General features: G+C 39.7%; 1 protein-coding gene across 2 annotated transcripts in view; it reads left to right on the plus strand.

Annotated features, from left to right (window-relative positions):
* rbm27 (RNA binding motif protein 27) overlaps positions 1-17,472 on the plus strand; it is a 164,745-nt gene extending 147,273 nt beyond the window's left edge. For both annotated transcript variants that reach the window (XM_078551101.1, XM_078551104.1), the window contains one exon: positions 17,086-17,472. In XM_078551101.1, coding sequence (XP_078407227.1) covers positions 17,086-17,169 — 84 coding nt within the window. In that variant the 3' untranslated portion in view covers positions 17,170-17,472. The remainder of the gene's footprint in view (positions 1-17,085) is intronic.
* Positions 17,473-19,510: the final 2,038 nt, after the last annotated feature.

The raw sequence follows: 19,510 nt of genomic DNA on the forward strand, positions 1-19,510 counted from the left end.
TATAAAATTTTACGTGGTTTGATAGGGTAGATGTTGGGAGGATGTTTCCATTTGCTGGTGAGTCTAGAACTGGAGTCCAACAGAATAAGCGGTTGGCCCTTTAGGACTGAGATGAGAAGAAATTTCTTCACTCAGAAGCCGGTGAACCTGACATTCTCTACCTCAGAAGATATTGAGAATATTCAAGACAGAGATCAATAGATTTTCGGATACTAAATGAACCTAAGCATGTGGGGATAATGCGGGAAGGTGGAGTTGCAGTAGAAAATCAGCCATTATATTGAAGGGCAGAGCAGGTTCATAGGGCCAAATGGACTACTCTTTTTAAATGTTCTTGTGTAATTTTTCAGCATGCAAAGAGGCCATTCAGCCCATCATCCCAGTGCTGGATTTTTGAAATAGTTATCCAATTAGTTTCTTAATCTTTATACTCGGAGTATGATAATCAAGATTATTAATGGTGTGAATAATGCTGAATTTTGTGTGAAGCAAGAATGTTTTGTGGGGAGGGGTAAAATTCAGACAGACATTCAGTCTTGACAAATAAATGGCTGATATTTTCTAACACTAAGGTTGTGAGCTAGAAAGAGCAAATACAATTAAAGAACATTATTAAATCAGGTGGCAGATGTTAGCATTATTTCAATCGCACATTGAATACATTGATGCAATTGCCAAACTAAATAAAATATTAGAACTGTTTAAGTAGATCTAATAAATCTTAAGGGAAATAAAGCACCGCCGTGACTCTTTAATACACTGGTAAGACCTTGTGTTGTATCAAGTTTTGTCGTAGTGTTTACCAATGATGGAGAGCTAATGGAGAGAGTCCTGACATCACTAATATATAAAAGGTAGGTGAGAAAGCTCAATCTATTTGAAAATAAGATGAGAAAAAGAGCAAGGTGATACAATCTAACATGCTTAAATTAATGAAGAAAATTAGTAGTTATAGAAATATTTTCCATAGAATGAGGCACAATAAATTTGGGGAAAAGTCATTAGGCAGTCGTAGCTTGAGTAACTTCATGTTTGAATTTATGTTTGGAATAGACTGTAGTTACAGACAGTCAACACTGAACTCAGCTAAGCATGAAATAAATACCTGAACAAGGTGAAGGCCAGCATTTCCATTTCCACCTTGTTCCTAAATCATTAATGTGGCAAGCAAAATTATTTTATCCTTTTCATACTTACAATTCTGATGGAGCTAACATGTCAGAGAAGGCTAGGCTTATGCAGTGATAAATGCTTATTTCACTGATGTGCTGTAAGATCCAATCCCCACACAGTTGCTTCTGGTAGAAAGGGAAACCATCTTGACCCTAAGCTTGTGGAAGAACAGAAGGCAGTGCTCTTATTTTGGATTAGCCAATCCTTTGTCCCTCCTTCAACTACCAGAGACATTTCTAGGCTTTGAAGTTGCCCACTGATTCTATCTTTTTGTGGTTAAACATACAGCTAAAATTCTGTTTAAAGGTAGCAACTCAACTTCATGTTTGCTCTTATTTAAAGAATTGGTAAGTTGGAGCCCTTTGAATCACTGAATGCCTGACCATTGAACTTCCTGGGTCCTGTGTTAGCTGATATTGTTTATGGATTTCTCTCCTCAGGTACTGTCCCCTCTCCTTCAAATCTGCCATCATCTCTCCTCTGCTCAGTAAAATAGCTCTTGACCCTTCCTTCCTGATAAACCGCCTCTCCACCTCCAATCCCGATTGCTTCTCAAGTCTTTGAACGTGCTCTTGCCTCCAAAATCATGCCTATTTTTCCCAACACTCCATGTTTGAATCCTTCCAGTCAGGTTTCTGCTCAGGAGGTTAAAATTGTGTTTCAGTACTGAAACAGCTCTTATCAAAGTCACATTTTACATCCTATGTGACTGACAAATGTAAACTGTCACTCCTTGTTCTTCTTGACCTGTTAGCAATCTTCAGCATAGAAATCTCAAATTTCTTTCCGTCATCATCCAGCTGGGTGGTACTGCATTGCCTGGTTTCATTCTTGTCTATCTAATCATAGTCAGTGAATCACCTGCAATGCTTTCACTTCCTGCTCCTGCACTGTTACTTCTGGTCCCCTTCTATTTCTCAGCTATAAGCTTCCCCTCGATGACATTATCTGAAAGCATAGCTCTAACTCACCACCACCTTTCTTAACCCCTCCATTAAATTGTCAGACTGCTTGTCTAAATCCAGTACCAGATGAGCAGAAATTTCCTCCAGCTAAATATGAGACCAAAGTCATTGTCTTTGGCCCCCACCACAAACTCCATTCTCTAGCCACTGATTTCTTCCTCTCCCTGGCAACTGTTGGAGGCCAAGCCTTGTGTTATATTTGACCATAATGAGCTTCCTGCCACCTGTAAGACAGCCTGTTTCCATCTCTAACATGGGTGGACTCTGCCTCATGCCAAAGCTTATCTGCTGCTGAAATTCTCATCCAGGCCTTTGTTACTTCTAGACTTACTATGCCAACGCACTCTTGGCTGGCCTCCCACATTCTACCCTCCATAAACTTGAGGTCATCCAAACCTCCGCTACCCATGTCCTGACTTGCACCAAGCTTGTTCACCTATCCTGCTGTGCACACTCACCTACATAGGTTCCTAGTTAAGCAATGCCTTGGTTTTGAAGTTCTCATCCTTGTTTTTAGATCCCACCATGGCCTCACCCCACCCTATTTCTGTGATCTCCTCCAGCCCTTTAATGCTTCAGTATTTGCATACCTCCAATTCTAGTCTTTTGAGCATCGCCAATTGGTGGCATTGCTTTCAACTGCCAAGCCCCTTAGTTCTGGAATTCCCTCTCTAAACCTCTCCACCTCTTCCTCCTGTAAGATGTTCCTTAAAACCTTTGACCAGATTAAAAGCACTTTGACCAGGCTTTTGGTCAAATGTGGAATGCATGTCCTGTAATATGTGAGAAGTCATGGACGCTACTGGTGACCTAGGTGACCACGTGTACAGGAAATGCTGCCAGCTGAAGAAATTTGAACTCCAGGTTTCAAAGCTCGAGCAGCGGCTGGAGTCACTGTGGCACATCCATGAGGCTGAGCGCTAAGCGCTATGTGGATAGACTCCTCAGAGAGGTGGTCACACTGCAGGTTAGAAGCATGGAGGCAGAAGGGGAATGGGTGACCGCCAGGCAATCCAAGAAAATCAGGCAGATAGTGCCTGGTTCCCACTCGCTAATCGGTTTTCTGTTTTGGAAACTGGTGAGGGCGTTAGTTCCTCAGAGGAGTGCACTCAGAGCCAAGTTTGTGGCACCATGAATGGCTCAGCTGTACAGTAGGGAAGGAAGAAGAAAGGAAGAGCAATAGTGATAGGGGATTCGTTAGGGAAACAGACAGGTGTTTCTGCAGCCGTAAACGTGACTCCAGGATGGTATGTTGCCTTCCTGCTGCCAGGGTCAAGGCCATCAGAGCGACTGCAGGACATTCTTCTGGGGGAGGGTGAACAGCCAGAGGTGGTTGTCCACATTGGTACCAATGACTTGGGTAGGAAGGGGGATGTGGTCCTGCAATCAGAAGTTAGGGAGCCTAGGCAGAAAATTAGCAAGCAGGACCTCAAATGTAGTAATCCCTGGATTACTCCCAGTGCCACGTGCAAGTGAGTACAGAAATAGAATAAGGCAGATGAATGTGTGGCTGGAAAGATAGTGTAGGAGGGAGGGTTTTAGATTCCTGGGACACTGGAACTGACTCTTGGGGAGATGGCATCTGTACAAACTGGACGGGTTGCACCTGAACAGAGCTGGGACTGAGTTCCTTGCGGGCACATTTTTGCTAGTTCTGTTGGGGGGTGCTTTAAACTAACTCTCAACAGGGGTGTGGGAACCAGGAGATAGAGTCTCATGCCAAGGTGCACAAAATACTGGGAGAGACAGATAGCACTAGAATAGAGAATAGTAAATTAATAGGCGGAGTCTGAGTAAGGGAGTAAGTAATGAAGCCTAAATCAGGATTACTGTGCATGTATGTGAATGCGTGAAGTATAGTAAATAAGATTGGTGAGTTACAGGTGCAGATTGCCATGTGGAATTATGATGTGGCAATAACAGGCCCAGCTCAAGGAAGGGCAGGACTGGATGTTAAATATTCCTGTGTACAAGATGTTCAGGAAAGATAGGGCAGGAAGAAAAGGAGGAGGTGTGGTTTTATTGGTTGAGGAGAGCTTGAGAAAGAGGATGTCCCAGAGGCTTCAAGGACAGAAACAATTTGGCTAGAGCTAAGGAACAAAAAGGGTGCAATTACATTGCTCGGTGTAGTCTATAAGCCACCAACTCATGGGAAGGATGTAGAGGAACAAATCTGCAGGGAAATTATAGAGTAGTTATAATGGGGACTTTAATTACTGGAATATAGACTGGGATAGTGGTAGTGTAAAGGGCAAAGAGGGGCAAGAGTTCCTAGAGTGTGTTCAGGAGAATTTTCTACAGCAGTATATGTCCAGTCCAACAAGAAAGGATGTGCTGTTGGACCAGGTTCTTGGAAATGAGGTGGGCCAGGTAGATCAAGTGTCAGTGGAGGAACATTGAGGAGATAGCGATCATTGTATCATAAGGTTTAGGATGACGATAGAAAAGGACAATGGGCAACCCAGTGTTAACTGGGGGAGAGCTGACTTCGATGGGGCAATAACGGAGCTAGGCCGGATAGACTGGAGCAAAGGTTGGCGGGAAAATCTGTAGCTCAACAATGAGCTACCTTCAAAGAAGAAATGGTTCGGGCACAGTCAAGGTATATTCCCTCAACAGGAAATGGTAGGGCAAACTTCCAGAGCTCCATGGATGGAAAAGGAGATAGAAATTAAGTTGAAGAAGAAAAAGTGTGCTTATGACAGGTGTTAGGTAGAAAATACAATTGAGCCAAGCTAAATACAGAAGGTTCAGGGGAGAGGTGAAGGAGCAAATAAGAGAAGTGAAGAGGGATTATGAAAAAAGACTGACAGCCAACCTAAAGGGGAATCCCAACCTTCTATAGGCACATAAATAGTAAAAGGGTAGTAAGAGGAGGAATAGGACAGATTAGGGACCAAAAAGGGGATGTATGGCTGGAGTGTTGAATGAATACTTTGCATCTGTGTTTACCGAGGAAGCAGATACCACCCAGGTCATTGTGACAGAGGAGGAAACTCTGTCACTAGAAGGGTTCAAAATTGATAAGGAGGAGGTGGTATTGGATAAACTGTTCGTACTTAAAGTTCACAAGGCACCAGGACCAGATGAGATGCATCCAAGGATATTGAAGGATGTGAGAGTGGAAATTGCAGGGGCACTGACCATAATCTTTTAGTCTTCCCTAGACTCAGGGGATGTGCCAGAGGACTAGAGAATTGAAAACATTACACATTTGTTCAACAAGGTTGTAAGGATAAGCCCAGCAATTACAGACCAGTCAGTTTAACTTCGGTGATGGGAAAGCTTCTAGAAACAATTATTGGGGATATAGTTAATCGACTTATGGAAAAATGTGGGTTGATTAGGAAGAGCCAGCATGGATTTCTTAAGGGAAAGTAGTGTTTAACTTGCTGGAGTTCTTTGAAGAGGTAACAGAGAGGGTTGATGTGATTAATGCTGTTGATGTGTTGTATTTGGACTCCAAAGGGCATTTGATACAGTGCCATGCAATAAACTTGTGAGAAAAGTTATAGCTCATGGAATAAAAGGGACAGTAGCAACATGGATACAAAATTGGCAGAGTATTAGGAAACAGCAAGTAATGGTTAATGGATATTTTTCGGGCTGGAGGAAGATTTGTAGTGGAGTTCCCCAGGGGCCAATACTGGGGCCCTTGCTTTTCCTGATACATATTAATGATCTAGATCGTCGTGTGTAGACAGCAATTTCAAAGTTTGCAGATGATACAAAATTTGGAAGCATTGTAAACTGTGAGGACAGGTGTAGAACTTCAAAAGAACATAGACAAGCTGATGGAGTGGGTAGATAGGTGGCAGATGAAGTTCAATGCAGGGAAGTGTGAAGCGATGCACTTTGGTAGGAAGAACATGGAGAGACAATATAAAATAAGGGATACAACTCTAACGGGTGTGCAGGAGGAGAGGGACCTGGGTGTATATGTGCATAAGTCATTAAAGGTGGCAGGACAGGTGGCAGTTAATAAAGCATACAATATCCTGAGATTTATTAATAGGGGCATAGAGAACAAAAGCAAGGAGGCTATGCTGAAGTATAGGACACTAGTTAGATCTCAGCTGGAGTATTGTGTACAGTTCTGAGTGCTATGAAAATGGATTTTTTAAAAAATATTTTTGTGAATATTGGTATTCTGTAAAGAAGACAGTGGGTGTGGGTATGCAGTTAAACTGGGGAAATGTTAGTAAAGACAGCTTGTCTGTGGTAGCAGAGAGATGAAAAGTAAAGGAGCTCGATGTATGCATTTGTAATGAGAGGCTATGGTGAAGTTGAATGTACGAGTAAATAGGTTGGGCTTGAAATTTACATTATAAGATAAATAGGGGCTTGATTTTTCAGCTGTTAAGTTTGAAAGGGAGTTTAGAAGTGGCAAGAGACTTTTACAATTTACAAAGATTCAATAGGTAAACAAGGGAAGGTTATTGAATTTTAATTTACCCAGCAGTGGAGGCAAGAGGAAGACATGAAAGATTTTTATATTTTGGAAAAATTGAGTTCAAAGAGGTGCTTGAAACAATGGAGTCTAAGGTCAAAGGGGAAAAAGATATTTAAGGAAAGATGTTTAGTTTAATTGTGTTGGCTGTGTGGAAGATGCCCTGAGACCAGTTCTGTGCTGAGAAAAGTTGTGAATTCAAAGCAGCCATCCAGTTTCAAGCCAGAAAAGTATTTATTTCCAGAAAGCAGCCTGGTTCCAAATCCTTCAGTTCCACAGCAGGTTGGAAGAGAGTGAGAAGTTGTGTGATACTTTAATAAAGTAGCAACAGTTTTTGCCTTGGGTAATATAACTGGATTTTTATGGTTAGAAATCTGTAAGGGAGCTGTTGCCAAGTAGTTTACTTGTGTGTTTTGACCAAGTGGGTATTTCTGGGGAAATGTTTTGTTAGACTGTTTAACTGTAATTTTAATCTTGTGTGCTTAAGTTTTTTTTTCTTATTAATAAATCTTCCAATTTTAAAACCCCAAAAGTGTTACTGGGATTCTATGCTTCTGGGATTAGTAGTTTTCCCCCCATTTTCAAATACAAAAAAAAAAATTATGATCAGTAAGGCAGCTTTCCCTCTGGAATTTGCCTTGCTCAGTGAATAACACTGGCTGAGACTGTGACAAATTTGGGGACTCTTTGCTTGATTGGTTTGGAGTTTGTGAACCCAAAGGATATGAGTACGAGGAGAATACTGAACTCAGGAGTTTTGTGTTGAGGATTTTTAAAATGGTTGGACTGCAAAATGGCTTTGGCAATTGCTCAGACTTTTCTGAGAGTGCAAGATGTAACAATGGAGTATTTGAAATCTCTGCCTAAAACACGGTTGAGAATGTTAACAGGTAAAGTGCAGGTGTAAATAAAAGCAGAATTCCATAAAGCTGCTATGGTTAAAGTACTTGCTCAGCATTTAAAGCTGGAAGAGACACGTGAAACAAGTGTGTCACAGCTGAAGGAAGTATGTTTTCTGTTGCAAATGAAGCAGCTTGATATAGAAAGAGCTAGGCAAAAACTTGAACTGGAGGAAAGAGAAAGAAGGAAGGATGAAAAGAATTGAATTAGAAGAAAACGTAAAAGATAGAGAAATAAAAAACTTGAGTTAGAAAGGAGAAAGAAAAAGAAAGGGATAGATTGAAAGAAATAGAAATGAAAAAGCTTCAATGGGAAAAAGAGGAACAAGATAAAGCAAAACAATGAGTGCAAGAAATGGAAATGCGAAAGCTTGAGCTTTAGTATCAGAGAGAGGAGGAGCTGGGTCAGTATACCCTGGCTAGGGAAAGACTTCGAATAAAGGAAGAAAGGAGAGATAGTCATTCAGGTGACTTTTATTCCTTTGAGGAATTTGATTTAACTAAGAATCTACAGTTAGTACTTAAATTTATGGAGAATGGATTTGAAAGGTATTTCACTTAATTTGAGAAGATAGCTATAAAATTGAATTAGCCAAGAGATGTTTGGACTATTTTTCCCACTTATTTCTATTATTATTTTAAAAATTTATTTCCAATCATTGTTTTATTTCTACCTTTTAGCCTATTTTGATCTTTTCTCCCACACCATCCCCTCCCCCCACCCCACCCCCACTAGGGCCATCTGTCACTTGCTCATCCTGCTTTCTACTCTTAATGTCACCATTCACACCTCCTTTAGCCAGTACCACCACCATCAACACCCCTTTGACCTTTTGTTTATGACATCTTTCGCAATCTGTCCTTTGCCTCCACCTATCGCTGGCCTTCTATCCAGCTTCACCTGTCCCACCCCCCCCCTTAAACAGTATATATTTCACCACATTTTTACTTCCCTCTAGTTCTGAAGAAGAGTCATACATACTCAAAACGTTAACTCTGTCTTTCTCTCCATAGATGCTGTCAGACCTGCTGAGCTTTTCCAGCAATTTTTGTTTTTGTTTCAGATTTCCAGCATCTGCAGTATTTTGCTTTTATCCAGACTTAAATCAGTTATACCAGACAGCTTATTCTGAAACAGAAGCAGAATACGTTCTGGATTGTTATTACCTTAAAAACAATGTATTAATGAGAAGTGGAGACCACCTCACGTCCCGGCAGATGAAAAGTGGACGATGTTGTACAAAGTATTGATACCATCTGGGTACCGGAATGAAATTTTGAGAAAGGCTTACGAAATTCCAATGGCTGGACATTTGGGAATTAGGAAAACTCAAGCTAAGATACAAAAACATTTCTATTGGCCCGGACTATATAATGATGTAGTTAAATTCTGTCAAACATGCCATACGTGTCAAGTGATAGGAAAACCTCAAACAGTCATTAAACCTGCACCTTTAATTCCAGTTCCAGCATTTGAGGGACCTTTTTAACAGGGCCCTGATTGATTGTGTAGGACCCCTCCCTACAACTAAAAATGGGAATCAGTATTTACTGACAATCTTGGATGTGTCCTCAAGATTTCCAGAAGCAATACCTTTAAGGAAAATCTCAACAAGGGTGATCGTAGAAGAGTCGGCCAAATTCTTTGCAAGATCTGAATTACCAAAAGAAATACAGTCAGATCAGGGTTCAAATTTCATGTCACAGCTGTTTATAGGAATAAAGCAATTTAGGTCGTCAGCCTATCACCCTGAATCACAAGGTGCCCTAGAAAGGTGGCATCAAACTTTAAAGACTATGATTGGAGCGTATAGTCAAGACTACCCACATGATTAGGATCGAGGGTCCCATTCTTGTTGTTTGCTATTAGGGACACCTCTAATGAGTCACATTCAGTCCTTTTGAGTTAATTTATGGTCATGAAGTAAGGAGACCACTCAAACTGATTCAGAAGAAATTAGTAAATCAGAGTTCTAAAACTACTCTCCTGGATTATGTGACAAAATTCAGGGAAAGGTTGAGTAGGGCATGTTTGCTAGCTAGGGAACATTTAAAAATATCACAGCAAGTGATGAAGACAAATGCGGATAAAAGGGCAAAAGCTCGTATTTTTGTAACTGGGGAAAACATGTTACTGTAGTCACTGTCAGGCGAACTCTTAAAAGGCAAGGTTTGGTGGACCTTACCAGAACAAAAAGAGACTGAATGAACTAAACTATGTGGTGAATACCCCAGTTAGAAGAAAGAGTCAGTGAGTGTGCCATGTAACCGTGCTAAAAAGGTACTTTGACAGAGAGGATAAACAGAAGGAGATATTGGTAATGGTAGGTAAGGAAGAGGAAACAGAAATTAAAGATGACATTCGTCTGATTAAACTGAACAATGAGGAAGCACTTAAGAATCTAAATGTCATATTAAGTTACCTTCCAGAAAACTGTTGAAGTGATTTACAAAAGCTGTTGCAGTCACACAAAACAATTTGTGAAAATAGACCAAACTTAGCTTTGCATGATGTTGAAGTGGGGATTTCAGTTTCAAGAAGGCAACATGCATATAGATTAAATCCAGTAAAATTGGCTCAAGTGTGGATAGAAACTGAATTTATGCTTCAAAATGACATCCTAGTGCCCAGTCACAGTGATTGGAGTTCACCCATTATAATGGTGCCAAAACTGGATGGATCACAAAGACTATGGGCAGAATTTCCCGTTTGTCGGGCGGGCGGGCCTGAACCAATCATGGACAGGCACGGAGCCGATCGACGCCAATTAAGGCCCGCCCAGCGTGACTTCCGCAGGGAAGTGCTATGCACTCCCTGTGCGGGCGGGGGGGGAATCCCGGAAATAGAGAGTGCGCTCTTTCGCGCATGCACATGAAAGAGCGCACTCATCTCCCTGAGGCTAAGTGCAGCCTCAGGGAGATCGCCGGAACTTGTAAAAATATTAAAAATAGAAAGAAAAGCATTCACTTACATGTCCCCTCATGTGACAATGTCACATGAGTTGGGACATGTTCATAATTTACAGAACAACTTTATTACAATTTTTAAAACCCTACATGAAACCTCATCCTGCCACTGGATGGGGTTTCATGTTTTTTCCAGCTGCCACCGGGGCTCCTGGCCGACCCGCCAACCTTAAGGTTGGATGGGCAGGTCCTTTAATTGCTTAATTGATCCTGTCAATGGCCTCAAGTGGCCATTGACTGGTCGGTGGGCCCGCAGCTGATTTTGCTGCGCCCCCACCTTCCTGAAAATTTAAATGGGGATGGATGACGTCGGGGGTTCCGCCCAACATCATCCCGTGTCTTTTACGCGTCGGCGAGCGGGCCCTGCCCCTTGCTCACAGACGGTAAAATCCTGCCCTATGGATTGATTGCCGCAAAGTAAATGCATAACAAAGGAGGATTCATATCCTATTCCATGATTGGAGGATTGTATAGAGTGTGGGACAGCCGGTGGTTATCATAAAAGTTGACTTGCTGTGAGAATAGTGGCAAGTGCCCTTATCGGAAAGGGCAAAAGAGATATCAGCTTTTGTGATGCCGGGTGCTTTATATCGATGCAAAGTAATGCAGTTTGGTATGAAAACTGCACTAGCAATATTTCACAGACTAGCAAAATGATTAAAGACTGAACAATTGTGCTGTTTATATTGATGACTTAGTGGTATTCAGTCAAACCTCGGAAAAGCATCTCCGACATTTAAAGGAACTGTTTGATTGACTACAGAAAGGTAATTTGGTGATGAATTTGGCTAAAAGTGAATTTGCAGAAGTGAAAGTTACATATTTGCCACACTGTTGGACATGGTCAAATGGCCCCATGAGATGTGAAAGTAAAAGCTATTGTAGAGCTCCCAGTGTCTACAATGAAATGGGAAGTTTTGAGATTTCTGGGCATGAGTGGATTTTATTGGAAACTCCTGCCAAATTTCAGCACTCTAGTTGCTCCACTGACTGGATTATTGACGAAGAACAAGAGATTCCAATGGACCCAGGAGTGTCAGACTGCATTTGACAGCTTGATAGCTAAACTAACCACTATACCTGTCCTAGCAACACCTGACTATTCAAAGCAGTTTAAAATGGCTGTTGACGCCAGTGATGTGGGTGTTGATGTTGTGTTGCTGCAGGAAGATGAACTGGGACTTGAGAAACCTGTGGGGTATTTCTCACGGAACTTGGATGTGCATCAGAAGAAATAATCAACTATAGAAGAAGAGACTTTAGGTTTGGTTTTAGCGTTGCAGCACTTTGAAATATATATTGCAAAGAATTCTTCACAGGCTGTGGTTGTAACAGCGCCACACTTTAGAAACGATATGCAGGGTTACGAGGAAAAGGCAGGAGAATGGCACTGCGTCATAATGCTCATTTGGAGAGCTGGTGCAGACACGATGGGCCAAATGGCCTCCTTTTACACTGTAACGATTCTGTGATTCTGAGGTCACCGGCCACAATACCTACTCACGGACTCATCTAGATTATTACATAACTGAAATCATGACAATCACAAAATTGTTGAGGGTTGTTAATTAGGATTTTGTTAGAGAGTTGCCTTTTGGGCAGCTCTGCTGGGTACAGAGAGACATTGTGCATTGTTTCAACAATAAAGCGTCTTATACTTACAAATTGTATCTCTTTGGCAGTGGGGAAACAATACATGCCAGTTTTCGACTAATAACCCAGTGGTTAAATAAATGAGATGACTTGCAAATGGCCTTTGCCATAATGAATAACTAATGAAACAAGTTATAACTTTCATCTTTCCTTTTTGTATCCTGGTTTCTTGGAAGTCAACTGCAGGAAACTTAACATCTGCCTCTCAATATAAATAATTTAGCTCACCACCTTGTTTAATTCAGTATTTCTAAGCATTGTTGCCTTGAGGTTTGTTGGGCAAAACCTTTGATGACCCATGTGTTGGGAAAAGACTGAATTTTATTTTGTGCAATGTCCCTTTAAGAACAAAGTAGGCTAGTAAGCATATTGTAAGCAGATTAATTAGATTCCTGATTATGACATCATTAGGTTCCAAAAAATGCCCATGTGACCTGGGGTTGCCATGGCGATGAACAACTAAGAAGCAAAGGGGAAATAGAAAGTTAATTGCAGTGGGATGGGGTCAACCTATTTTTTTCTGTTTGGCAGTTCAGAACACTGGGAGTTTGTGCAAAGAGAAAGCAAGCTAGGTTCTCTCTGAATGGGATAGCTTACTGTTTGACAGCCTTCGAACAGACCCTGATGTTGACACAGGTCTCATAGAATAGAGCATATACTGTTATTGTTTAGGTTATACTTTTGGAAAGGATGGAACACTGAAGACAGGAAGAGCGAGGGATTGTGGATTGAGCGTTATCCATTGCTACTGTTGAAGTGGTGCCAGAGCCAACCAGACCATTTAAAGGTGTCAGAGAAGGGTGACTCTGGGGTTTCTGAGCCATCAGGCCTGTTGTGACCCAAGTGAGAGAGGGTTCATAGATGTGCACCTTGTCAGTGATAACAGTGTCCAGGGACATAGGATGGAATAGAGTTGCTGGTGAATGTGACTGAGGACCACAACGTTTGGATGGGAAGTGAAATATGCCACAAAACGAAGGCTGAGTTGAAAAGACTTGAAACTGCCTGTGGACCTCCATTCATTCGTGAATATTTCCATTGTATTCTTTGCATACTGTTAAAGTATCTGAAAGATTAGAGATTGCATAGAATGTACAAAATCTAAGAAAACATTTTGAGAAATAAAGCAGCTAATGGAAACAAAGCAGGAGTTGCGAAAATAGTTGCTGGGAGGAGTTAAGTTGACTGAAGAAAATACCTTATAATAAACAAAGCTCTATCTTGTATGATGTTATTTAAATCGGCAGCCAATATTTGCATAGTGAATCTAAAATGCTAATTTCAAACTTTTAAGTGCAATGATTGGGGAGAAATAGGTAATGTACAATTGTTTAGTTAAAGTAGAATTCCATTTTCTTTCTTTAATAATGCACACAAAGCTTTAAAGGTTGCAAATAAAATTGGTTGGCTCTTTATCAAAATTTATTGTCCAAGCCCTAACTTTGCACCATAAGCTATGTTGCCCAAATTGTAATTCTCTACTTTTTTTTTGTTTGCACCCTGGCACTGATAATGCCTGAACTGATATGAGGCCATAGTTATATTTATGCCATGTGCATACAATGTGACCTTTACTCTTCTGACGATATATGAACCATGCCTCTCCACTATCCAAGTGTCTCCTTCCACCATTTTCCTGTCAATCACAAGACAATGATTCCCTGGTGAGCCTTTTGTTTTTGTCAATTCTCTCCCATCTTCTGCTGAAGGCACTGTTCTTTGTTGAGTGTGTCCCATGAGTAGCAGCAGCAGCCCTTCTTTGCTATCACAAATGTCTGTTGTTAAAATATGGACCTGAACAATGAATGTCGGCAGTAAAAACAGAAAATGCTGAAAATAGTCAGCAGGTCAGCCAGCATCTGTGGAGAGAAAAAGAGTTAACGTTTTAGGTTTGTGACCTTTCACCAGAATTCTGCAGATTGTCGGCGGGTTGTTCTTATTGTAGAAAGTGTAACAGCCAATCCTCATTCCGTCCTTGGCTGATGGCTCTAGTATAAGCCATACAATTACCATCAGGAACTCTGGCTGATTCCACCACCACCCTGATTTAACCACACTGTACTGATAGAATTGTAATGCCCCAGTTGCTGCCCTGACCGAGATGGGCTGTCTCAAGAGCAAGACTCTGGGCATTTTGACCTGTAAAGATTAGTAGTATCTCAGGCAATGCCTTTATCAATTGGGTGTCGGGCTATACGATCTCCAAGCTGTGTCATTTCAGCTGTCGAACCCCCGGCGACTCTGACCTCTTTTATGTTTATATTTTCTATTTGTTAATTTCTCCAGTTGACAGCTTGTGGAACTTGAGGTTAGAAAGGACTCATAGAAAATAAACCTTAAACCAGAATAACCTAGATCTAGTAGCATCAGCAACTTGAGATATATGTGAATTAATGGAAGCAGAGAGTTAAACTTTACGACTGGCCTCCAAGGCTCCATGATATATTTGAAACCCAAATAGACAAATGTTTGGACGCTCCTGCAGTTGGCCTTTGGGGTAAGACACCAGATAAAAATTTTGCTACCTAAATTTTCCAAATCAAAGTTAGGGATTTGTAAGCCAATTCAACTTTTTACTTATATTGGATCACAGGACATTTTAATGCTCCAATAAAAACAGAAACTGCTGGAAAAATTCAGCGGACCTGGCAGCATCTGTGGAGAGAGAAACAGAGTTAAAGTTTTGAGTCCAATTTGACTCTTAGTTTAATCTCCGTTTCGTTTTCTTTTGGTTGCCACTACATTAGATAGTTTACTTCCTACATCAGTTTTTGACTTGCTTTCAAAATACTGGCTGGTTGCACTTATAGTTGATAAGTCACCAGGACCTGATAACATACTTTACAGGATAATGAGGGGCATAAGGGAGGAAATTGTGGATGCACTGGCCATAATCTTCCAATCCTCCTTGGATACAAGGGATTAATCAGAGGACTAAAAGATTTGCAAATGTTGCACTCTTGTTCAAAAAAATGGTGCAAGGACAAGCTCTGTAACTACAGGCCATTCAGTTTAACTTCAGTGGTGGGAAAGCTATTTAAAAATGATAATTTGGGACAAAATTAATGGTCGCGTAGACAAATGTGGATTAATTGAGGAAAGCCAGCACGGATTTGTTAAGGGAAAATTGTGATTGACCAATTTGATTGAGTTTTTTGATGAGGTAACAGGGAGGGTTGATGAGGGTAATGCATTTTATGTAGTATTCATGAACTTCCAAAAGGCATTTGATAAAGTGCCACATATCAGGCTTGTCAGCAAAGTGGAAACCCATGGAATAGAAGGGCAGCATGAATACAAAGTTGATTAAGTGACAGGGAACAGAAAAGAGTGGTGAACACCTGTTTTCCAGACAGGAAGGTGTATAGCAGGGTTCCCCCAGGGGTTGGTGTTGGGACCACTACTTTTCTTGATATATATTAATGTATATATATTAATATATATTAATGACCTGGACTTGAGTACATAGGGCATAATTTCAAAATCTGCAGATGACATCAATCTTAGACATATTGTGAACTGTGAAGATGGTAATGATAAACTTCAAGCTAAGCCTGTGTGGGCAAGTGGCAGATAAAGTTTACTGCAGAGAAATGTGAAGTGATTTATTTTGGTAGCAAGAATGAGGTAGCAAGATAAGATAAAGGATACAATTCCAATGGAAAATTTCTACATGGTACTACATTTCTGCAGGAGCAGAAGGACCTGGGGATATATGTGCACAAATCATTGGGGGTGGCAGGGCAGAGGAAGAGAGCGGTTAATAAAGTATATGGCATCCTGGACTTTATAAATAGGGGCATAGAGTACAAAAACAAGGAAGTTATGAAGAATCTGTATAAAACACAAATGGAGCAATGTGTCCAATTTTATGGACCTGAGGAAGATTGGGAAGGCATTGGAGGGGGTGCAGAAAAAATCACAAGAATGGTTCCAGGGATGAGGAACATTGGTTACTTAGATTGGAGAAGCTGGGGCTGTTCTCCTTAGAGAAAAGAAAAGTTCAATTTGTGGAAGGATCGAGAACCAGAGGACATCAATTTAAGGTGTTTGGAAAAGAAGCAACGCAACATGAGAAAAAGGTTTTTTTCTGCAGCAGGTGGTTAGGATCTGGAATGTCCTGTCTGGGAGTGTAGTTGAGGCAGATATGCCTTCAAAAAAAGAATTGGATAATTATTTGAGGAAAAAATATTTGCAAGGCTGTGGTGAAAAGGACGAGAGAGAGTGGGACTAGATGAGTTGCCCTTACAGAGAGCCAGAACAAACATGATGGACCTAATGGCTTCCTCCTGTGCTGTAGCGATTCTGAGAGTACTAAGTAATATTTCCAATTAGATTTCTGTTACTATGCAATCAATAACTTTAAAGTTCTTTATTGACTTTCCAACAGATTTGATTGGTTTATAATCTTCAGACTTGGTTGTCTAATATGTAGAATTACATAGAAATTAAAAAAAACAAAAGCAGCCATTCCGCCCAACCTAGCTCTGGTGACATTTGACCTCCAGACTGTTGGTAGTCCTGATCCCATCTTTCTGCCATGTTCTCAATATCTCTTTACTGACCTATCTAAATTAATCCTAACAGTTTCATCTGGTCTCTGTTCTAAATCTCACATTTAATCTTGAATCTATGCTCCTCACCCCACCCCCTCCCCCGTTCCAGGCACCTCAACCAGCAACGATTTGTTCTATTCCATTCCTTTATAATGCTAAGCATCTAGTATTTGAAAAATACTCGAACATGTTTTTACCAACTGTGCATACATTGATTTTGTTTGTTTAGTTTGTATCTGGAAAAGGTGGTAGATTATGGATTATGTATATGTAGTTTATAACTTTTGTTAAAGTATTTGTTATCCCACCAGACACTTTATGTCAGATCTGGGTTGCTTGTTGGGTATGTATAATGTATGTTAAGGTTTAGCTGTCCAGAAACCTTGTTGCCATTAAGTATTTTTTTTCTTCCCCTCCCCAAGGCTTCAGAACCTGTGGATCCTTTCTTTCGTGAAGATGATGATGATGAAGAAGATGATGATGAATCTCGCTCCTGGAGACGATGATGGGATTTAGAACTTTCACTCTATCGTCATGAACTTTTGTGCATTTTTTTGTGTTTAAATATATTTACTAATTTTACAGAAACATTTTTATTGTATTTAAAGAAAAAAATGGGTTTGCAACATTTTTGTGAAAATTACAAAAAGCTTAGTATTTTGCTTTCAATGCTTTTAGGATACATGCCCCAAAGGAGGAAAATCACAGAATGTTTCAGGAAAAAAATAGGGGAGATAGGGAATAACCAGATGTACATTCTGCTTGTAGCAGAGGTTCTTGTATGAATGTATATTAAAATCGTGTATATACTTTGCCTTTTTTTTGATGAAAGAAAGAACATTTAAGCCTGTAAGTAAATTTTTGATAGAGATCTTTTTTTCTCCTTTTAAAAAAAATTAAAACACCAGAATACATCTTGCAAGGAGAGTGAATTTATAGAAAGTATCGAGTTCTATATATATATAAAAAATTCTGGTTTGAAGGGCAATAGAATGGTTACTATATTAATGGGGGGATTCAATGTAATATAAACCTAAAGAGTTTTAACTTTTTCCTCAGTAGTTTTGGTGAGCCAGATAGTGATCTTCTGGTAAGCAAAAAAGATACTGTAGAACCAAGATGACCGGTGTTAACCAGTACTGAATTTATTTGGATAGAATATAGTAATCGTTGAAAATGAGGTATATGAATGGTAAATGTTTACAAAAGCTAAATGCATTTAAAGCTGCAATGCCCATCTAATCAAAATTTCAATACTAAACTAAATATTTTTTATTGATTTTCTATTTATTGAAACCATTTTTTTAAAAATGGAGATTTCTACACACCCTTATTGTTTGAGTTTCCTGTAGTTTCTGTTGGCCATATGTTATTGATCTATTTTTATTTGGTCTGGTTCACCCTGCTATCTATCACCTTAGCACAGTTAAAGTGTTACATTTGGTAATGAACGCATCACATTTGATAGCTCACTGATGATATGCTGAATAGGGGAGTGATGTTGTACCTCAATGGATTCATACATTCAACCTCAGCTCTTCTTTACTTAATTCAAGATGCTAGTTCTAGTAAAAGAGCAAGATTGCTTTTTATATTTCAATCAGCTTTTTAACAGTTTAAAAATATAAGCATTGCTTATTACTGCCAATATAGATGCTATATAGACAATACTTTTGGTCATTGATGGAAAAGATTGCTCCTTTAAATGTTTCATATACAGAAGAGATTTTTATTATCAAGGAGTCTCTTCAGCCGCCAATCCTATTTGCTATCCTGTAACTCATACTGGGAATGGTAGGTGTTTGGACATCAGCCAAGGGCAGGTTGAACAGACTTTTACATATCAAGATCTATGGAGGGAAAGAAAATAGCTATTTCCTTCTTGCTTAACATATCTGGGTAAGCAATTGAAATTTGATTTCTGTGAACAACTTTACAAGTAAAATGGCTTTGTATATCCTGTTACGAGTCATTTTCTATCATGTGGAATGCTTCATTTACAATGGCAGTCCTAATAATTGTAATCCTCGTGCAGATGCATCAAGTAGCATTCAGTCAACATATACTGTAATGCATTCCTTTGTTTCCTTGCCTAAATAACATGTTTGCCTCAGAGGGAGTCCAGAGTAAAATATTAAATTCTATTGCATAATTTCTTGTATATTTTTACTTCCAGTAGAGTAATTTGTAAAATGTTGGCTGTTCTAATTTTGTTACTGTTTGCTAGACTGTAGAAATAATAGTAGTCACAAAGTTTATACAGAACGTCTCCAGACCTAATAATATGTCGAGCGAAGGCAAAAAGCTGCGTACTACAAGAATATTCGCTAAACAGAAATACTACAGTGCCAATGCCAAACACTTCAGGATTTTAATTTTCTTAAATAAATATACACTTAATAGGTACACATTTAACTGCATACTAATCTTCATTTTCAATTTATGTGGAAATGCAGCTTTAAATGAAACATCAAAAGAGCTTACTGCATATGCAAAAAGAAAAAACCTCTAGTGAAACACAGATGTGAAAAAAATTTGTTTGTATAAAGGGTGACCATTTGCAGTTGCCTTTTTTTGAGGTTTAATTTTTTTTTAAAAACTTAATTATACCATTTGTACCTTGACCGTGCTGAAAGTCATAAGTCTAGATTGTGGGAGATTCCAGTTCTGTACTATAAGGGTTAATATCTTTTGGCATCTTTAAAATTCTGAATTTTTAACATCTGTGTTCTACAGTTCTTTTTTTATAAAAGGAAAAAGTGACTGTTGCCTGGAATATTTGAGCATTAGTTTTGATTACTATTTCAGAAGATAAAATTGTTAGATGTGAAGAACTGGAAACAGTGC

Source organism: Cetorhinus maximus, chromosome 10 (genome assembly GCF_964194155.1).
Source record: "Cetorhinus maximus chromosome 10, sCetMax3.hap1.1, whole genome shotgun sequence".
Classification (NCBI taxonomy): Eukaryota; Metazoa; Chordata; class Chondrichthyes; order Lamniformes; family Cetorhinidae; genus Cetorhinus; species Cetorhinus maximus.